The 22,470-nt window shown below is 38.8% G+C and overlaps 2 protein-coding genes across 4 annotated transcripts in view; both read left to right on the top strand.

The window, feature by feature from the left end:
* LOC134326271 (zinc finger protein 585A-like) overlaps window positions 1-4,185 on the top strand; it is a 338,798-nt gene extending 334,613 nt beyond the window's left edge. The window contains exon 6 of the mRNA XM_063008438.1: window positions 2,173-4,185. Within this exon, the coding sequence (XP_062864508.1) occupies window positions 2,173-3,548 (1,376 nt within the window). The 3' untranslated portion in view covers window positions 3,549-4,185. The remainder of the gene's footprint in view (window positions 1-2,172) is intronic.
* A 5,972-nt stretch (window positions 4,186-10,157) lies between these two features.
* Window positions 10,158-15,745, top strand: LOC134326783 (serine/threonine-protein kinase pim-2-like). 3 transcript variants are annotated; one of them, XM_063008937.1, is made up of 12 exons: window positions 10,158-10,387; window positions 10,654-10,705; window positions 11,235-11,335; window positions 13,098-13,206; window positions 13,368-13,446; window positions 13,576-13,791; window positions 14,006-14,100; window positions 14,278-14,328; window positions 14,533-14,905; window positions 14,995-15,171; window positions 15,354-15,456; window positions 15,657-15,745. In XM_063008937.1, exons 1-12 carry the CDS (start codon window positions 10,173-10,175, stop codon window positions 15,670-15,672), a joined length of 1,587 nt encoding a protein of 528 aa, XP_062865007.1. In that variant the 5' UTR covers window positions 10,158-10,172; the 3' UTR covers window positions 15,673-15,745. The 3 variants fall into 3 exon arrangements, with proteins under 3 accessions (XP_062865007.1, XP_062865006.1, XP_062865008.1); XM_063008936.1 differs by having other exon boundaries at window positions 15,354-15,462; XM_063008938.1 differs by lacking the exon at window positions 15,354-15,456.
* Window positions 15,746-22,470: the final 6,725 nt, after the last annotated feature.

The raw sequence follows: 22,470 nt of genomic DNA, 5'->3' as shown, positions 1-22,470 counted from the left end.
AACGGTCCCAACTATTTTTGGAATGTGTTACAGGCCTGAAATGCAGGAATGGATGTTTATTAATAAATGAAATGAAGTTGAGCAGATAAAAGATGAAATATCTCAGCTTCATCCTGTCTGACATCAAATAAAAGTCAAAGTCAGTGTAAGAAACTCTGTGTTTTATTATTTTCCATACTGTCCCAAGTATTTTTTGGGGGGTTGTATTATTATTATTATTATTAAATCTGCTGAAACCCTGTTTGAACAAAGGTTTATGAGTCGTCTTTTTTGACAGATAGTGTAGAAGTACGTGTCTGTTAGTTCTAACTTAAGTGCTTAATAAAGAAGTTGGTCGTTACCACCAACAATAACAACCTTATTTCTTTTCTTCACAAAACAAAGAAATTTCAGGTGAAGGAACCTCGATCCCTGAGGAACACCTCACCCCAGTGGACCAACAGTGTGGAGGTTTCCAGATGAAGCCTGTGAAGAAGGAAGAACCTGAAGATAAAGATGAACTCAGTAAGATATTTTTTATCTTGAGTAAAATAAGATTTGGATTGAATAGAATCAGAGGAACCTGGGATGAAGCATCATACAGTGAAAGCTTGTATTGTGCTCATGCAGATCAGTGTGAGCAGGAAATGATGAATGCAGGATGAATCACGTTACAGGACTTTAGCATCAGATCTCAGTTTAACAATTACTAACATTATTTATTATTTATAATGTTATAAATGTATTTGATTATTTATAATGTTATAAATGTATATGATTATTTATAATGTTATAAATGTATTTGATTATTTATAATGTTATAAATGTATTTGATTATTTATAATGTTATAAATGTATTTGATTATTTATAATGTTATAAATGTATTTTATTATTTATAATGTTATAAATGTATTTGATTATTTATAATGTTATAAATGTATTTGATTATTTATAATGTTATAAATGTATTTGATTATTTATAATGTTATAAATGTATTTGATTATTTATAATGTTATAAATGTATTTGATTATTTATAATGTTATAAATGTATTTGATTATTTATAATGTTATAAATGTATTTGATTATTTATAATGTTATAAATGTATTTTATTATTTATAATGTTATAAATGTATTTTATTATTTATAATGTTATAAATGTATTTGATTATTTATAATGTTATAAATGTATTTGATTATTTATAATGTTATAAATGTATTTGATTATTTATAATGTTATAAATGTATTTGATTATTTATAATGTTATAAATGTATTTGATTATTTATAATGTTATAAATGTATTTTATTATTTATAATGTTATAAATGTATTTGATTATTTATAATGTTATAAATGTATCTGATTATTTATAATGTTATAAATGTATTTGATTATTTATAATGTTATAAATGTATTTGATTATTTATAATGTTATAAATGTATATGATTATTTATAATGTTATAAATGTATTTGATTATTTATAATGTTATAAATGTATTTGATTATTTATAATGTTATAAATGTATATGATTATTTATAATGTTATAAATGTATTTGATGATTTATAATGTTATAAATGTGTTTGATTATTTATAATGTTATAAATGTATTTTATTATTTATAATGTTATAAATGTATTTTATTATTTATAATGTTATAAATGTATTTTATTATTTATAATGTTATAAATGTATTTTATTATTTATAATGTTATAAATGTATTTGATGATTTATAATGTTATAAATGTATTTGATTATTTATAATGTTATAAATGTATTTGATGATTTATAATGTTATAAATGTATTTGATTATTAATAATGTTATAAATGTATTTTATTAGTTATAATGTTATAAATGTATTTGATTATTTATAATGTTATAAATATATTTGATTATTTTGTGCTTCAGAACTGAACAAGGATTTCTGCTGCTCCTCGTGTCCACGTTCCTCTACAACCCAAAATCACCTCCACAATCACATCAAGAGCTGCAACCATGTTAAATATGAGACTCTGGTGAAGATTAAGACTGAACATGAGGATCTGACGCCCACCAGAAGCTCCAGTAATCAGCAAACGTCCTCTGGTACTGTCAGCATTAACACGTCTCTCAGTCCCACACAGAGAGAAGGAAGCGTCTGCTCACAGTGTGGGAGGAGCTTCAGTACCCGGGGTGCTCTCAAAATACACCAGCGCATTCACACTGGAGAGAAACCATATCAGTGCTCACAGTGTGGGAAGAGTTTTAATCGACAGAGTAATCTCAAAATACACCAGCGCATTCACACTGGAGAGAAACCATATCAGTGCTCACAGTGTGAGAAGAGTTTTTATACACAGAGTAATCTCAAAATACACCAGCGCATTCACACTGGAGAGAAACCATATCAGTGCTCACGGTGTGAGAAGAGTTTCAATACACAGAGTGATCTAAAAAAACACCAGTGCATTCACGCTGGAGAGAAACCATATCAGTGCTCACAGTGTGGGAAGAGTTTTAATTATCAAAGTCCTCTCAAAAAACACCAGTGCATTCACACTGGAGAGAAACCATATCAGTGCTCACAGTGTGGGAAGAGTTTTAATCAACTGAGTCATTTTAAAAGACACCAGCGCATTCACACTGGAGAGAAATCGTATCAGTGCTCACAGTGTGGTAAGAGTTTTAATACACAGAGTGATCTCAAAATACACCAGCGCATTCACACTGGAGAGAAACCATATCAGTGCTCACAGTGTGGGAAGAGTTTTAATCGACAGAGTAATCTCAAAATACACCAGCGCATTCACACTGGAGAGAAACCATATCATTGCTCACAGTGTGAGAAGAGTTTTTATACACAGAGTAATCTTAAAATACACCAGCGCATTCACACTGGAGAGAAACCATATCAGTGCTCACAGTGTGAGAAGAGTTTTTATACACAGAGTGATCTCAAAATACACCAGCGCATTCACACTGGAGAGAAACCGTATCAGTGCTCACAGTGTGAAAAAAGTTTCAATACACAGATTGATCTAAAAAAACACCAGCGCATTCACACTGGAGAGAAACCATATCAGTGCTCACAGTGTGGGATGAGTTTTAATCAACTGGGTCATTTTAAAAGACACCAGCGCATTCACACTGGAGAGAAACCATATCAGTGCTTACAGTGTGGGAAGAGTTTTAATCAACTGGGTCATTTTAAAAGACACCAGCGCATTCACACTGGAGAGAAACCATATCAGTGCTTACAGTGTGGGAAGAGTTTTAATCAACTGGGTCATTTTAAAAGACACCAGCGCATTCACACTGGAGAGAAACCATATCAGTGCTTACAGTGTGGGAAGAGTTTTAATCAACTGGGTCATTTTAAAATACACCAGCGCATTCACACTGGAGAGAAACCGTATCAGTGCTCACAGTGTGGGAAGAGTTTCAATGGACAGAGTGATCTGAAAAGACACCAGCGCATTCACACTGGAGAGAAATCATATCAGTGCTCACAGTGTGGAAGGAGTTTTAATCATCAAAGTCCTCTCAAAATACACCAGTGCATTCACACTGGAGAGAAACCATAGCATTGCTCTTAGTGTGGGAAGAGTTTTATTACACAAAGTAATTTTAAAACGTATCTGATTGTAAAAGTGAAATCTTAATATCACTAACATAATAACAGAACAAAATCTAAATACTGATTATATAGATTAAACAGCTCTAATACACAGAAATCAATACATGTGTAATTTAAAGCATGCAGTACAAATGTTCTTTAGCTTTGTGTTCAGAATATTGGTATAACATCATTTTTAACACTATATCTCCAACACAGTATTAAAATAAAAATGATACATAACTGGTAGACTTACCCAGACAGTCTGTCTGAGGATTTTATTCATAGACGTTACAACATGTTGGATTGTCTTTGCTAGAATTCACTTAGCTTAGTTCTTTTCCAAATTGGATAGATCTGAGATAAGCACTAGGTAGTAGGGGTCCTTTAAATGCATGAAGGCCTCAGCATGAAATTATACAGATAAAGAGAGAAAAATAAAGAATAATTCATGGAATAGTCCAGTGGTTCTCAAACTGTGGTATGCGTACCACTGGTGGTACGTGAAGCAGCACGAGGTGGTACGCCAGATATTCTCGGAAAAGTAATTACATGCACCGAAAAAATAAATCATTTAATAATTATAAATAAAAAAATATGAAACAAAATGTGTAAATTACTAATAAAATCTGTTTCAAAGTTCTTATAATTCTATTTAAATAAAAACAGTTTAATTAAAACGAATGTGTTTAAAAAAATATTCGGGGCTACACAGACACTGTACTTCATTACGTCTATACTTCAAGTTCGGGGTTTCCATCTCGAAATTTCCAAAGCATTATCAGTAAAGTTATCAGTAAAGTTATCAGTAGCTCTCTCACTTTTGTCAGAGCAGATCTGTGTTTGAAGCTCACTGATCTTGTTCCTGACATCACAAGGCTGCTCCGCTAAACAGGCGCACCCCTCTCACTCACATGCTCAGTGCTAACTGCAGATATACTAGTGATGGGTCGTTCGCCAACGATCCCATTCTATTGAACGGATCTTTGAAATGAACGAAAGGAACCGAGTCTTTTATTTCTGCACAGTTCTTATTGGCTGTAATCTAATCAACCCATTCAGCATCGCATCAGTAGAGAGAATTAATCATAACTCGTAATAAAAGCTGTTTATTATCGATATTCAAACCCGAAAACTTTCAGTATCACGGAGAGCGAGCAACACACACACACACACACACACACACACACATTTAATGCAAAGTTGAGAGAAAATTCAATCTGGTTTTAGTGTGTGTGACATCATTTAATGCATTAGTGCCCTGTCCACTGTGTACATAGTGGAACTTGCATGGATGTGTGTGCTACTTACCCTAAAAAATACATTTAGGCCGTCTTTGATGGATCCCTGAGGCACAAGACCAAGTGAGAGGTGGTTATAGTTCTCAATCCTGGTTTTCTCAGCTCCACATCTACACACACAAAGTGGACATGTCATTTCTAGTGAAAATAGAACAAATGAAAGAACGTAAACATTTAGTTTATTAGTGGTTCTCACCCTTTACATGTGATGATACACAAGAGCTGAAAGTTGAAGTTCTTTTTGACGGTGGATTCAACAGCCATTGCAAAACATCTGCAAAAGCACAAAACACACTTTACCAGATCAGCATTCTCATCATTCATAATCTAAAATAAGAAATTGAATAGTAAATAATAAATAAACTGAGAAAACATTGTTTCTTCTTCTCTATCCGGTAAGGTTGGCTGATTCATCTGGCATGTCCTCATTAATGTTCTTCATGAGCTGTTTGCAGAAAGAGTCTGCGCTGAACAGGCACTGTATACTGGCATTTACGTAGCAGCTGTTTCCCAAGTTTTCAAACCTGCAATTAAATCAGACAGACACAAACACAATACTGATCAGGGTTCATGTTCAGTAATAACCTTTATGAACGTACAAATATATGCTGCTGCATTTCTTACCCTCTGTCCTGTAGCTGCTGTTTTCTGTCGTCGGAGAGGACTGGTGTGGGTGTTTTAGCCTTTTCACTCTGGGCTTCATCCACCCTACACACATCCGTTACACTATAGTTTGGAGAGAGAGCCAGACAGACAGACAGACAGGGTGACATCTCATCATTATAAACCACATGGAAATTAGCACAACATGCCATATTCCACACAGAAGAAATGATTAGACTTCTCTGTCTGTTTAAACTAAGAATTAAAGAATTTTAAAATAAAAGATATAATAGAACACGACATGCTGTCTAGCTGTACTCAAGGCCATAAACAACCTTAAAAAATACATGAACATTTGCTCATATCCAGCTGTTACTAAAAAATCATATATCTAAAGTTTTCAGTCTTCTGCACTTTTATTACCTTTCTGTAGTGCTGACAGCTTCAACATTTTCTTCTGTTAATGGAATTTTCTTCTTCTACTCAGGAAAACATAAACACACAGTTATGTCCAAGTTCTTGTATTTGAATATGATCTTTGATTTTTGCTTCTCAAATGATCATGACTTACCCTGAAAAGACGTTTCAGAAATGACTTGACAGAGAAACTGCTTTTGCTTTTGGCTGAAGTCTTTGGGAAGTCCTGAACGTTCCCCTCAATTTGCAGACTGCATTGATTTGAAAAATAGTATGTCTTTACTAATGCATTTTGGTATATAGTTAGCTGCATTGTAGAGAGACCAGCTTTACTATTAATCATAAAATGAAGTAAAGCCTTCACACTAACAATTTAATTCAGTCTTCATCAAATAGCATTTTATTTTAGGTGCAGCAGATCCTGAGGTAATGGTAGTCATGTTGACGAGATCGCTAGCTGCTCCAATTAGGGTTGCCAACTTTCAGAACTGGAAATAAGGAACACCCTGGGCTGACGGGTTGGTGGAAGGCATAGGGTGGGGTGAGGTGGCGGGTGTTTACCTGAGCAGGGGGTAGGCGGTTAGGATTGCACTTATAAAAAAAATAACGCGTCTTACACCATCATAGGAACATTATCAGATTGTTTTATTTAGGCTATTTAACATTTATTATTTTCATTATTTGTAATAATAAATCAGAACCATATTTTAGGCAAAACAACATAAAGAACATCTTTTAAAAAAATTTCTCAATAGTGCAAACAATATTTTTACATAATCCATCTTCACACTGACATGCAGCCCTGGTTCTGGACTGCGTTGCTTAGTGGGGCAGTGGGAAAAGTGCCAGCCCAAGCACGTAAGTGTGAGCCCTCCCGGAACTCATTTTGCATTGCACTCAAAATGCATTGCAGTGCATGGAACTCATTTTGCATTGCACTCATTTTGCATTGCACTCAAAATGCATTGCAGTGCCTGCAGTTCGAAAAAAAAAAGCTTTAACATAAGAGTCGATTTTCAATCAGACTTTAGTCCGTACTGTACGGAACACAACTCGACACTGATTGGACTACGATATTCCGACAGACAGACAGGTCACAGCTAGTTTAACACTGGAAGAAAGGAAGGAGCCGCCCCTGCTCTGAACCATGTACTGACCAACACCACTCTTGTCTCTGGTCCTGTCCTTCTCAGTCTCTTTAGATTAGAAATTTTTTTGTGTATTTGTTGTAGGTTTTTGTATTTATTATACTGTTTTTTTTTTTATCTGCACTTGTGTATATCATATTATTTTGCACTTATGTGTTCTGTGTTTTAACAGCATATTGGAAGGGTATATACAGTCAAGCTGGAAAGTCTGCACACTCCATTTACCTTCTCCATGTTTAATTATGTTACAGACTTATTCTATAATAGAATTTTTGCCTCAAACATTAACACACAATCGCCAATAAATACAAAGTGAAAACAGGGTTTAGAAAATAAGTAATTTTATTTTACAGACATAAATCCTTTATTTAGGGGTTACGTATCTGTACACACCCTTAGCTTAAAGCTTGAATGATGCACGCTTGGCAGCAATTACAGCTTCAAGGCATCTTGGGAAAGAAGCTACGAGCTTGGCACACTTGTTTCTGGACATTCCTCTTGGCATATCCTTGCAAACTCCATCAGGTTGGATGGGGAGCATTTGTACACAGCCATTTTCATCTCCTTCCACAGATGCTCCACTGGATTCAGGTGTGGACTCTCAAGGACATGAACAGACTTTCTCTAAAGCCACTCCTTTGTTCTCTTTGGGTGTGTGCTTCGGGTCATTGTCAAGAGCACAAGCCTAAACTGAACACCAGTGATCTTTAATGCCTCAGATAAAACTGTATCTACAATCATTATTTATCAGTAGCTGATATAACCACATGGGTGAGGGATTATACTGGTAAACCTTTGTAAAGCACAACAATACGGAGTTACATGCACAAATGCAATTTAAAACTTTACTGTGTAAAAGAAGCCTTATGTCAGTGGTGTCCAAACTTTTTTCTAGGAGGGCCAGATTTGATAATGTGAAAATACCCGGGAGACAACAGTCCCTGATGACATTATTTAAAATAATAAAATATGCATATAAATACGCTGTTATTTAATCATTTCACACAGCGAATAACAATCAAATGTACGCATTCAGGTGAACAAATCAGAACATACAGAAAAAGCTATCTGAATTTTTAACTGAACTTTAAAACTTTCAGAAACTCTGTAAAGTAAGACGGGGTACATTTACAAAAATAAAACTTAACGTGGATTTATGTACTAAAAGAACGACACAGGAACTCTGAGTTTCTCTAAATTATTACTGGGCATAAGTTCTCTCCACCACTCAAATTCTTAGGTCGTTGTTTTAGTACAATACGTCACGTTACATTTTGTTCCCGTTAATCGTTGTTTGTACAACCTGTGTCGCTTTTATCACCTCAACGAGTCTCATTCACGGTTTTGTCACTTCTCATGAATGCGTACTTACAGTGCTGCTGCCACCAATTAGTAAAAAGGAGAATTGCATCTTAAATTAGTATAATTAATTTTTTTTTCTATTTGATTGTGCTAGCAGGCCACAACTAATGCAACTTAAGACAGAAGACGCTTCCAAAAGTGGTGTCAGGTTCTCTGTGCTCAGCAGTATCTGAGATGGACCATCACACAGTGGAAACGTTTATTGTGGTCAGACAAATCAGTATTTCAGATCTTTTTTTGGAAGAAATGAAGTAGATCTGGTAAAACATGTTAGTGCTTGTTTATTTTGGGTTTATATTGTTGGGTTTGGGTTTATATAATTTACATGAAAGTTTAAATGAACTGTGTTAGTGGATCCACCTAGTGACACAAAACCAAACCTACACCCACATCACCAGTTTCATACAAAAGCATCAACTGTGTTATTCATAGTAATAAAATAATGAATAATAAAGTTTATAAAGAATTTAAACACAAAATGGTCGTACTGATAATTATTAATGATTTAAAAAACTATTTTAAATAACTATATTAATCTTTTATTAACTATTAAAATACTAAAGTTTAATTACTTGGTAAATAATGACTTCAGTCCTAAAGCTTATTAATTATTAATATAAAGATTATTAAAACACAAATATAACACATTAATGTAATAAATACCTAATCTATAGTGCAACATGTTCTGTACTGCTCTATAGAGGCTTTATTAAGGTATAAACACAGTTTTTTATTCACGATATTTTTAAGTCCTATTTGTGTGTGTGTGTGTGTGTGTACAATACACACACAGTAACCACATGTAATATGTAATTGTGTGTGTGTGTGTGTGTGTGTGATTGTACAATACACACACAGTAACCACATGTAATTGTGTGTGTGTGTGTGTGTGTGTGTGTGTGATTGTACAATACACACACAGTAACCACATGTAATATGTAATTGTGTGTGTGTGTGTGTGTGTGTGTTTAATGATACTGAGTGTACAATACACACACAGTAACCACATGTAATATGTAATTGTGTGTGTGTGTTTAATGATACTGATTGTACAATACACACACAAAAACCACATGTAATATGTAATTGTGTGTGTGTGTCGGTGTGTGTTTAATGATACTGATTGTACAATACACACACAGTAACCACATGTAATATGTAATTGTGTGTATGTGTGTGTGATTGTACAATACACACACAGTAACCACATGTAATATGTAATTGTGTGTGTGTCGGTGTGTGTTTAATGATACTGATTGTACAATACACACAGTAACCACATGTAATATGTAATTGTGTGTGTATGTGTGTGTGTGATTGTACAATACACACACAGTAACCACATGTAATATGTAATTGTGTGTGTGTGTTTAATGATACTGATTGTACAATACACACACAGTAACCACATGTAATATGTAATTGTGTGTGTGTGTGTTTAATGATACTGATTGTACAATACACACACAGTAACCACATGTAATATGTAATTGTGTGTGTGTGTGTGATTGTACAATACACACACAATAACCACATGTAATATGTAATTGTGTGTGTGTGTGTGTGTGTGTGTAATATGTAATTGTGTGTGTGTGTGTGTGTGTGTGTGTGTAATCGGCTGTAAATGGAGTTGAAGTTGTTTCAGCTCCACTGTAGAACTGGGTGACGTCACAGTCGCTGTTCTGAGCTCCTCTATTAAATCCTGATGGAATAAAAGTTCGGTTTTGGTGAAGCTGCTCTGTTTTCACCTCTTCACTCATCATGGCTGAGAAACAGAAGAGACGTGAGAACCAACGTGCTTCTTTAATGCAGAGATTCTTTTGTTGGCCGGTTTGTCTGACCCGTCCTCGGACGTCTTCTCAGGACGACCTGAATGAGGACAGCAGACAGAAATACGATGTGGACAGAGAGAACAGGATCGTTATGGAGGGATTTCTGTTCAAGAGGGCCAGCAATGTGTTTAAGACATGGAACAGGTTTGTAGAAAGCTCAAGTGGATTCAAAACGTTTTATTTTAATTAAATATCAGTATTTTTTATTCACTTATTCACTTAATTAACTGATCAAAATAAATAAAGCCTTAGATAAGATATTATATTATAAAAACTTTCAAGTCCAGGTTGACATGAAATAAAGCACTGAACAAACCCTGATGTACTGAAGAGTTTCATTCCTGCAGTAATATTGTCAGTAATATTCAGTAGCTGCAGCTGTTTCTGTGTTTCTGTGTTTTTCTCTGCAGGCGCTGGTTTATGATTAAGGACAATCAGCTCATTTACAAGAGCAAGTCTAAGGTGAGTCACATGACCTTTTCCAACCTGATTTCATTTTCCTTGGTCAGGGTCTCGGGGGTCTGGTTACACTGGGAAACACTGGACACAAGGCAGGAATCACCTGAACAAAGTGCCAATCATCACAGGGGCTTCAGCCACCAATCCTGAGACGTGGCCCATGACGTCTGTGTCGATGTCTGGCTGGTCAATAGCACTGCTGGGATTTAAATCAGTTAGGGGTCACCACAGCAGATCATTCGTCTCAATCTTGTCCTGTCCTAAACACACTACTCTGTCCCTGCTCATGCAGAGCACCACTCACTCACCCATTTAATTACCCACGTACACACAGAGGCATTTCAGGGTAGCCACTCCACCTTCTGCATGTTTTGGGGTTGTGTAAGGTAACCAAAGTACCTGGAGGAACCTCATATAGACACAAGAACACTTTACATTCAGTAAAACTAAACATTATACAGCATGAACTGTTAAAATGTGCTTTTAGGATCATCTGTTATTTTTGGTGTAAACTTTGTTTGTTTGTAACCAGCGTGAGGCGACTGTGCTGATAGAAGATGTGAGATTGTGTAGGATTGAACACTGTGAGAACATCAGACACAGCTTTCACTTCCAGCTGGTTTCACCCACTAAGTGAGTGCTGTTCAATAATAATACTCATTCATATACAGTGTATCACAAAAGTGAGTACACCCCTCACATTTCTGCAGATATTTAAGTATATCTTTTCATGGGACAACACTGACAAAATGACACTTTGACACAATGAAAAGTAGTCTGTGTGCAGCTTATATAACAGTGTAAATTTATTCTTCCCTCAAAATAACTCAATATACAGCCATTAATGTCTAAACCACCGGCAACAAAAGTGAGTACACCCCTAAGAGACTACACCCCTAAATGTCCAAATTGAGCACTGCTTGTCATTTTCCCTCCAAAATGTCATGTGACTTGTTAGTGTTACTAGGTCTCAGGTGTGCATAGGGAGCAGGTGTGTTCAATTTAGTAGTACAGCTCTCACACTCTCTCATACTGGTCACTGAAAGTTCCAACATGGCACCTCATGGCAAAGAACTCTCTGAGGATCTTAAAAGACGAATTGTTGCGCTACATGAAGATGGCCAAGGCTACAAGAAGATTGCCAACACCCTGAAACTGAGCTGCAGCACAGTGGCCAAGATCATCCAGCGTTTTAAAAGAGCAGGGTCCACTCAGAACAGACCTCGCGTTGGTCGTCCAAAGAAGCTGAGTGCACGTGCTCAGCGTCACATCCAACTGCTGTCTTTGAAAGATAGGCGCAGGAGTGCTGTCAGCATTGCTGCAGAGATTGAAAAGGTGGGGGGTCAGCCTGTCAGTGCTCAGACCATACGCCGCACACTACATCAAATTGGTCTGCATGGCTGTCACCCCAGAAGGAAGCCTCTTCTGAAGTCTCTACACAAGAAAGCCTGCAAACAGTTTGCTGAAGACATGTCAACAAAGGACATGGATTACTGGAACCATGTCCTATGGTCTGATGAGACCAAGATTAATTTATTTGGTTCAGATGGTCTCAAGCATGTGTGGCGGCAATCAGGTGAGGAGTACAAAGATAAGTGTGTCATGCCTACAGTCAAGCATGGTGGTGGGAATGCCATGGTCTGGGGCTGCATGAGTGCAGCAGGTGTTGGGGAGTTACATTTCATTGAGGGACACATGAACTCCAATATGTACCGTGAAATACTGAAGCAGAGCATGATCCCCTCCCTCCGGAAACTGGGTCGCAGGGCAGTGTTCCAGCATGATAATGACCCCAAACACACCTCTAAGACGACCACTGCTTTATTGAAGAGGCTGAGGGTAAAGGTGATGGACTAGCCAAGCATGTCTCGAGACCTAAACCCAATAGAACATCTTTGGGGCATCCTCAAGCGGAAGGTGGAGGAGCGCAAAGTCTCGAATATACGCCAGCTCCGTGATGTCGTCATGGAGGAGTGGAAAAGCATTCCAGTGGCAACCTGTGAAGCTCTGGTAAACTCCATGCCCAGGAGAGTTAAGGCAGTTCTGGGAAATAATGGTGGCCACACAAAATATTGACACTTCAGGAACTTTCACTAAGGGGTGTACTCACTTCTGTTGCCGGTGGTTTAGACATTAATGGCTGTATATTGAGTTATTTTGAGGGAAGAATAAATTTACACTGTTATATAAGCTGCACACAGACTACTTTTCATTGTGTCAAAGTGTCATTTTGTCAGTGTTGTCCCATGAAAAGATATACTTAAATATCTGCAGAAATGTGAGGGGTGTACTCACTTTTGTGATACACTGTATATTACATTTGTAAACACCTTTCTCACACAAAATACATAAATTATATTATTAAAATGTGTATTGTGTGTGTGTGTGTGTGAAGGAGGTGTTTTTTGAAAGCTGATGCGGAGGAGATTGGACAGGCTTGGATGAAAGTAATACAGAACATCATTACCAAGCCTGATAATGCTGACAGATCAGACAGCTTGGAGGTAACACCTTCTGAGAATCACTGAGACGTGTATATATCTAATGATGTAATAATACAGCAACAAAAAGTCTCTAATTTAAAAACATTGTGTGAATTGTGATGTTGTTCCCTGTATGATATTTTATCTGCATCTGTGTAACACCAATATGATCTGTTTGATAGACACTAGACAGGAAGTCGTCATCATCGTCTGCAGTTAGTTCAGAATCAGATCAGCACCAAAAAGCATCTGGATCTTCAGGTAATATTGAGATTACAGCTGAATCAAACCTTACCTGCAGACTTTAGCTTCAAAATAGCTGAACTGTTTCTGTTTGACTGTTTCTGTTTCACCTTCTTCCCTCGACACCTTCCTACCTTTGACCTTTAGCCTCTGTAGCTGAGATCAGCCTTGGTGAAGTGATCTTTGAATGTGCTGCTGAGTTGAATGACTCTGATGCCTCTGTTGAGAGCGGTGGTAAGTATAGTACATACAGCTTTTCAGGGGTTTGTTCTGTAGGTGCAGAAGAAGAAATCCTGAGCGATGAAGAAAGCCCAGAGGATCCAACCACCAGCGTTCATTTCTTCAACATCCTGAACCATGAAGGTCAGTTTAATCTCCACTAATTCCTGTAATAATATATTGTTGTACATCTGTTACCTGCTACATCAACCAATAGAGATTATATTACACCTGCAGAAATACAGAATACGGCCAAACACCACTGAGAGCCTTTATATAACAGATATTTAGTACTGCTGATATGCTGTACATTTTCTATGTGAATTTGACTTAAATGGAATAAAAATCACTTTTACAGAGAGTTTTGATTGTTGCTACACTGTGGGAGAGCTGCTGGGAGAAGGAGGCTGTGGTGCGGTTTATGCTGGTGTTTGTAATGCAGATGGGAAACAGGTGAAAATCAGCACATAAACACAAGACAGGAAGTGTAGAGCATTACACATTAATAAGATACAATCAGAAGGAGAAATGTTCTATTTGGATGATGAGATTCTTCAACTAAACCCTAATGTTTATTATTATTACTTCTGTACAACTAAATCCACTAATTGTGTTTGTATTTGTGAACAGGTTGCTGTGAAATATGTGCTGAAGGACCCCCGCGACGGATTCATCACTATTGTAAGTTCATCTTTTTCTTTTACTAATAAAGTATCACAAAGACTCAACAAGGTTTAAACAAGATAAAAACCTTCATAGACCAGATCTAGACCAAAACTGTTGGTCCACTTACTGCCTTAGACCAGCCCAGATCTTTACTAACAGACCTGCTCATCATAGTTTAGACCTACTACTGATTCCAAACCTTGTCTGTTGTTCTATTAGCCTGGAGAGACGTACCCACTTCCTGCGGAGGTGGCGTTAATGAAGATGGTATCCAAGCCACCTCACTGTAATTCTGTGCTGAAACTACTGGATTGGTTTGACACGCCCGAGCACTACATCCTAATCCTGGAGCGACCCATCCCCTGTATGGACCTCTTTGACTTCATTCAGCAATTCCCAATGAATGAAGCTGTGGCTCAGCTCATCATGTGGCAGGTGGTTCTGGCTGCAATTCACTGCCATGATTGTGGAGTTTTTCACCGGGACATCAAGCCAGAAAATCTTCTGGTGAACACCGAGACACTGGAGGTCAAGCTGATCGACTTTGGCTGTGGGGACTTACACAAGGAAACAGCGTACACCTCATTTTCAGGTAAGTTCCCCTCAGAAGTACTTAGTTACAGAATGAAATGGATTTGAGTGGAGAAGTATTTCTCTAAAGCATTTCTCTCTTTCACTCAGGCACTAAGTCATACACTCCACCTGAGTGGATAGTTGAGAAGGAAATGTATGGCTGCCCTGCTACTGTGTGGAGTCTGGGCGTACTCCTGCACACCATAGTTTGTGGAGAGATGCCGTTCGGGGATGAAGTGGAGATTGTTGATGGGGGCCTGGACTTTTTACCTGAACTTTCTGACAGTAAGAAAATGGAAACAGCTCACATTAAGATCTAGAAACACACAGTCTGTAAAACCTGCATGAAAACATGATTTAAAAAGTTTGATCAAGTTTATATTGTCATTACAATGATAGAAAGTGTAAATAAGAAATCTAGTTTTAAATACAACAACATTTTAATCTCATTTTATCACTGCACACAGCTTGCTACCATCTGATAAGTAGGTGTCTGGAGAAACAGCCTGAAAAACGTCTCAGCCTTAAAGAAATCCTTCAGCATGAGTGGTTTACAGAGAACAGTATGAGGTTAGGGTTAGTAAGAATGAAACAGACTTAATAAGTTAGAACTAAAAGATCTTGTAATATGGTCTAGATCACAGAGAATGCTAACAAAGATTGTAATGCTAATATAATTAGAATAAGTAGAAGTAATAACATGAAGCTATTAAAATCTTGATTGTATTTTGTGTTTCTGTAATGTAATTTCTTGTGTGTTTATTCTACAGGCATCTGCGTGGATGAAGATTATAGAAAGAAGACTGTGTGTGTGTGTGAAAGACCTTAAATAAAAATAAAGGTTCTTGTGTAAATAACACCTGGTTTCATTGTAGTTTCATGTAACAATCACTGTGAATGTGAAGAAGATTCCTCAAGTCCTCAGAGACAAAATGATTAACAAAACACATGAACTGAAAAAGCTACAGAGCCACGACACAAATATTACTGTTAGTTTAGCTAGTTTATAATGATTTAATATCATTTGTTTTGATAATTCATAAGTAAAAAGCTTCTGAAACCACAAACTGTCCCCAGATAGATATAACACACACCAGATATTATAAGATATGGTATGATAGGGAAGGTAAGAGAGAAGCCAAACAATCACTTAAAATAGGTTTAGGACCCCAAAACAGTAAAAACACAGATAATAAACAATTAACTGCAAATCTGCACTCAGCTCCATTCATCAATGGTTAATGAACCCTCCACAACCCTGACCAAGATAAAGCTTTGGTAAAACAGACTATGAACGAATGAACAGAGAATAGTGCCAAAATTATGTGACACCTAAGACCACCATCATCGTGTCCGTGCCAAAGAAGTCTTATCCTGAAGCATGTTAAGACCCTGCTGTTCCCCTCAATGGACCCACTGCAGTTCAAGTATCATACCAACCGCTCAACAGATGATGCCATAGCCACCACACCTCATCTGGCTCTTACACATGTGGACAGAAATGACACATCTGTATGTTAGGATGCTGTTTAACTTCAGCTCAGCATTCAACACCATCATTCCTCAGCATCTGATTGGACAGCTGAGCTCACTGGGCCTGAACACCTCTCTCTGCAACTGCACACTCATACACAAACACACACACACATACACTGCAAACACACAATAGACACACGTTTACATAGACATGCACACCCACAAACTCACATGCACACACACATACGCTCACACACATACATACATAGACACGCTCACACACGTATACATAGAAATGCACACCCACAAACTCACATGCACACACACACAACTTCGCTACAACTTTCAAACTTGAACATACACTTTCTTCTGAAATCTGGACTTATATTAAAAAGCTATTACAATCACTGAACAAAATAAAATGCACACATTATACCTGTTAAGTGATTAAACTGGGTAATTTAACTCAGAATTAATGAAAACTCGAGGTTTTCCGTTCCAGAAACCGAGATTAAAGAGAACCTGTGTCAGTTACTATAGCAACTTACGCTCAACTTAGTGGACATACTGCTCGCTGGCAGGTTAACCTCAACCCAGAGTTACACACACTTCTCTCATGTAAACCTGACGTGTTCCTTCCTCCAAGATCCAGTGTATCCTGACGCGCTAATTATTCGAAGAGATCTTAGTTGGGAACGAGTCGTTAAACTCAGATTAGTCATTTCCGGATGGATTTATTCGCAAACCTTTCCGTTTTTATCAGTCAGTTAATTCGGGGAGAGTGGGGACAGTTGCCACAAGGGGCAGCTGCAACATTATTAATCACAATAATCACAATATTAATAAAAAGGCTTGTTACAACAGTAATTATAACATTATGGATGGAATGTTATGGATTAATATAGAACACCTTTAACACACACACAGCTAAGTAAGCTAAAAATAATTTGTGGTTTAAACTGATTGTAGTAATTAACCCCAAACATGATTGTTACTTAAAAAATGGCACACACACACACACACACACACACACACACACACACACACACACACACACATATACAGTGGGGTCAAAAAGTATTTAGTCAGCCACTGATTGTGCAAGTTCTCCTACTTAGAAAGATGAGAGAGGTCTGTAATTTTCATCATAGGTACACTTCAACTATGAGAGACAAAATGAGAAAACAAAAACCAGGAAATCACATTGTAGGATTTTTAAAGAATTTATTTGTAAATTATGGTGGAAAATAAGTATTTGGTCAATAACAAACAAGCAAGATTTCTGGCTCTCACAGACCTGTAACTTCTTCTTTAGGAAGCTCTTCTGTCCTCCACTCGTTACCTGTATTAATGGCACCTGTTTGACCTCGTTATCTGTATAAAAGACACCTGTCCACAGCCTCAAACAGTCAGACTCCAAACTCAACCTTGGCCAAGACCAAAGAGCTGTCGAAGGACACCAGGAAGAAAATTGTAGACCTGCACCAGGCTGGGAAGAGTGAATCTACAATAGGCAAGCAGGTTGGTGTGAATAAATCAACTGTGGGAGCAATTGTAAGAAAATGGAAGACATACAAGACCATTGATAATCTCCCTTGGGGTCAAGATCGCATCCCGTGGGGTCAAAATGATCATGAGAACGGTGAGCAAAAATCCCAGAACTACACGGAGGGACCTGATGAATGATCTGCAGAGAGCTGGGACCAAAGTAACAAAGGCTACCATCAGTAACACACTATGCCGAGAGGGACTCAAATCCTGCAGTGCCAGGCGTGTCCCCCTGCTTAAGCCAGTACATGTCCAGGCCCATCTGAAATTTGCCAGAGAGCATATGGATGATCCAGAAGAGGATTGGGAGAATATCATGTGGTCAGATGAAACCAAAATGGAACTTTTTGGTAAAAACTCAACTCGTCGTGTTTGGAGGAAGAAGAAGAACCCAAGAACACCATACCTACTGTGAAGCATGGGGGTGGAAACATCATGCTTTGGGGCTGTTTTTCTGCAAAGGGGACAGGACGACTGATCTGTGTTAAGGGAAGAATGAACGGGGCCATGTATCGTGAGATTTTAAGCAAAAACCTCCTTCCATCAGTGAGAGCATTGAAGATGGAACGTGGCTGGGTCTTCCAGCAGCATGACAATGATCCCAAACACACCGCTCGGGCAACAAAGGATTTCGTAAAAAGCATTTCAAGGTCCTGGAGTGGCCTAGCCAGTCTCCAGACCTCAACCCCATAGAAAATTTTTGGAGTCCGTGTTGCCCAGCGACAGCCCCAAAACATCACTGCTCTAGAGGAGATCTGCATGGAGGAATGGGCCAAAATACCAGCTACAGTGTGTGCAAACCTGGTGAAGACTTACAGGAAACGTTTGACCTGTCATTGCCAACAAAGGTTATGTTACAAAGTATTGAGTTAAACTTTTGTTATTGACCAAATACTTATTTTCCACCATAATTTACAAATAAATTCTTTAAAAATCCTACAATGTGATTTCCTGGATTTTTTTTTCTCATTTTGTCTCTCATAGTTGAAGTGTAGCTATGATGAAAATTACAGACCTCTCTCATCTTTCTAAGTAGGAGAACCTGCACAATCAGTGGCTGACTAAATACTTTTTGGCCCCACTGTATGTATATACAGGGGTTGGACAAAATAACTGAAACACCTGGTTTTAGACCACAATCATTTATTAGTATGGTGTAGGGCCTCCTTTTGCGGCCAATACAGCGTCAATTCGTCTTGGAAATGACATATACAAGTCCTGCACAGTGGTCAGAGGGATTTTAAGCCATTCTTCTTGCAGGATAGTGGCCAGGTCACTACGTGATGCTGGTGGAGGAAAACGTTTCCTGACTCGCTTCTCCAAAACACCCCAAAGTGGCTCAATAATATTTAGATCTGGTGACTGTGCAGGCCATGGGAGATGTTCAACTTCACTTTCATGTTCATCAAACCAATCTTTCACCAGTCTTGCTGTGTGTATTGGTGCATTGTCATCCTGATACACGGCACCGCCATTGGATGCACATGGTCCTCCAGAATGGTTCGGTAGTCCTTGGCAGTGACGCGCCCATCTAGCACAAGTATTTGGCCAAGGGAATGCCATGATATGGCAGCCCAAACCATCACTGATCCACCCCCATGCTTCACTCTGGGCATGCAACAGTCTGGGTGGTACGCTTCTTTGGGGCTTCTCCACACCGTAACTCTCCCGGATGTGGGGAAAACAGTAAAGGTGGACTCATCAGAGAACAATACATGTTTCACATTGTCCACAGCCCAAGATTTGCGCTCCTTGCACCATTGAAACCGACGTTTGGCATTGGCACGAGTGACCAAAGGTTTGGCTATAGCAGCCCGGCCGTGTATATTGACCCTGTGGAGCTCCCGACGGACAGTTCTGGTGGAAACAGGAGAGTCGAGGTGCACATTTAATTCTGCCGTGATTTGGGCAGCCGTGGTTTTATGTTTTTTGGATACAATCCGGGTTAGCACCCGAACATCCCTTTAAGACAGCTTCCTCTTGCGTCCACAGTTAATCCTGTTGGATGTGGTTTGTCCTTCTTGGTGGTATGCTGACATTACCCTGGATACCGTGGCTCTTGATACATCACAAAGACTTGCTGTCTTGGTCACAGATGCGCCAGCAAGACGTGCACCAACAATTGGTCCTCTTTTGAACTCTGGTATGTCACCCATAATGTTGTGTGCATTGCAATATTTTGAGCAAAACTGTGCTCTTACCCTGCTAATTGAACCTTCACACTCTGCTCTTACTGGTGCAATGTGCAATTAATGAAGATTGGCCACCAGACTGGTCCAATTTAGCCATGAAACCTCCCACACTAAAATGACAGGTGTTTCAGTTATTTTGTCCAACCCCTGTATATATTACTGGTAGTAGTATTTTTACAGCCACATTAATGAGTGGAAACCCTATCTGTACAAAAAAGTCTTTGCAAAATTATGTTAAAGAATGATTTTATTACATTTACATTTTCAGCATTTAGCAGACGCTCTTATCCAGAGCGACTTACAGAAGTGCTTCTATAGTGAACATTTCATTTCTCAAGTTTAGGTAAACAACAGTCAAAGAACACTAATCTGCTAAAACCTGTTAAAAGGCTTTTTTTTTTTTTTTTTTTGAAATGGAAAAGAATGGAACAAAATGTTAGTAAATAAGTACAAGTCAGCCTAAGTGTTTAGTAAAAAGGTGGGTTTTTAATCGTTTTTTAAAGACAGCAAGAGACTCAGATGTTCGGACAGACAGAGGAAGTTCATTCCACCACTTCGGCGCTAGAACAGAGAACAGCCTTGATGCTTGTCTTCCTTTAGACCTGGATGGGGGCTCAAGTCGAGCGAGACTAGAGGCTCGGAGGTTGCGTGGTACAGAGCGGGGTTTGATTAGGCCACGAAAGTAGCTTGGGGCTGCTCCATTTTTGGCTTTGTAGGCGAGCGTCAGTGTTTTAAACTGAATACGTGCAGCTATAGGAAGCCAGTGAAGAGAACGCAGCAGTGGGGTGATGTGGCAGTGTTTGGGTTGGTTAAAAACCAGACGTGCAGCTGCATTTTGAATGAGCTGTAAGGGTTTAATCGTGGACATGGGAGCTCCAGCCAGAAGGGAGTTGCAGTAGTCCAACCGTGAGATTACAAGTGATTGCACCAGAATCTGGGTAGCTTCCCTGGAGAGAAATGGACGAATCTTCCTGATGTTGTACAGGAGGAACCGACACGCTCTTGTCATGTTGGCTATATGAGGAGAGAATGTCAGCTGGTTATCAAGGACAACACCAAGACTTCTTACCTTATCAGATGGTCTGATCTGGGAGTCATCCAGAGAAATGACTAGGTCCTGGGTTGGAGACTGATCTCCAGGAATAAGCAACATCTCTGTCTTGCTGGGATTAAGTTTTAGATGATGAGCCGACATCCATTGTGAGATATCTTGCAGACATGCTGAGATGCGAGCTGAGACTTGCGTGACTGAAGGAGGAAATGACAGAACGAGCTGAGTGTCATCTGCATAGGAGTGGTAGGAGAAGCCATGGGAGGCTATGACCTTGCCCAGAGAGCGGGTGTAGATAGAGAAAAGAAGTGGGCCAAGTACAGAGCCCTGAGGAACACCGGTTGAGAGAGTGCATGGGGGAGATATGGATCCCCTCCATGACACTTGGTAGGAGCGCCCTTCCAGGTAGGAGGCCATCCATTGCCATGCTGAACCTGTTACTCCAAGGTTGGAGAGAGTGGTCAGGAGAATGCCGTGATTCACTGTGTCGAAGGCTGCAGAGAGGTCAAGAAGAATAAGGACAGATGACAGTTTGGCTGCTTTGGCTGCATGAAGCTTCTCAGTAACCGCTACAAGAGCTGTTTCCGTAGAATGTGCTGCCTTGAAGCCAGACTGGTACGGATCGTGGAGGTCATTCTGAGTGAGAAAGGCAGATAGTTGGTTATAGACAGCACGTTCAAGAATTTTGGATAGAAAAGAGAGGAGTGAGACAGGTCTGTAGTTGTTGATGTCTGTAGTGTCTAGTGTAGGTTTCTTAAGAAGGGGAATGACCTGAGCCTTCTTAAAAGCAGTAGGGACAACACCTGATGTCAGGGAGTTGTTGATGATGGGTGTGATAAAGGGGATTAGGTCCTGTGAGATGTCTTTAAGGATGGTGGATGGTATAGGGTCAAGTGTGCATGTAGTGGGATTGCTGGATGAGAGGAGCTGTGTAACCTCATTCATGGTGAGTGGGGTGAAGCTGGTGAGTGTGGTGGTGGGTTGAGGGTCAGTTGAAAGTGGGTCAGTCGGAGAGAAGGATTGATTGATTTTGTCGATCTTGTCCTGAAAGAATGTTGAAAAGTCAGTAGCAGTGAGAGAGGCAGAAGGGGTAGGAGGAGGAGGGTTTAGAAGAGAGGAAAAGATAGCATGAAGCTTACGTGGGTCAGCAGCAGATTGTTCAAGCTTGGCTTTGTAAAAATATGTTTTTGCAGCAGTCACGTCAGATGAGAACCTGGACAGCAGATCGTGGTAGGAGTGGAGGTCAACACTGAGCTTAGATTTCCTCCACTTTCTCTCAGCTGCCCTTAATTCTCTTCTGTTGCTGCGCAGTGCATC

Source organism: Trichomycterus rosablanca, chromosome 14, assembly GCF_030014385.1.
Source record: "Trichomycterus rosablanca isolate fTriRos1 chromosome 14, fTriRos1.hap1, whole genome shotgun sequence".
NCBI lineage: Eukaryota > Metazoa > Chordata > Actinopteri > Siluriformes > Trichomycteridae > Trichomycterus > Trichomycterus rosablanca.
The sequence above is the reverse complement of the archived record's forward strand: the minus strand, read 5'-3'. Positions and strand labels throughout refer to the sequence as shown.

What these genes read in the sequence shown, in the direction of transcription:
- LOC134326783 (XM_063008936.1), top strand. Translation starts at nt 10,173, where the DNA reads ATGGCTGAGAAACAGAAGAGACGTGAGAACCAACGTGCTTCTTTAATG. An exon ending in CAACATCCTGAACCATGAAG is followed by an intron (nt 13,792 to 14,005) that starts GTCAGTTTAATC and finishes TCACTTTTACAG; the next exon opens with AGAGTTTTGATTGTTGCTAC. An exon ending in GTAATGCAGATGGGAAACAG is followed by an intron (nt 14,101 to 14,277) that starts GTGAAAATCAGC and finishes ATTTGTGAACAG; the next exon opens with GTTGCTGTGAAATATGTGCT.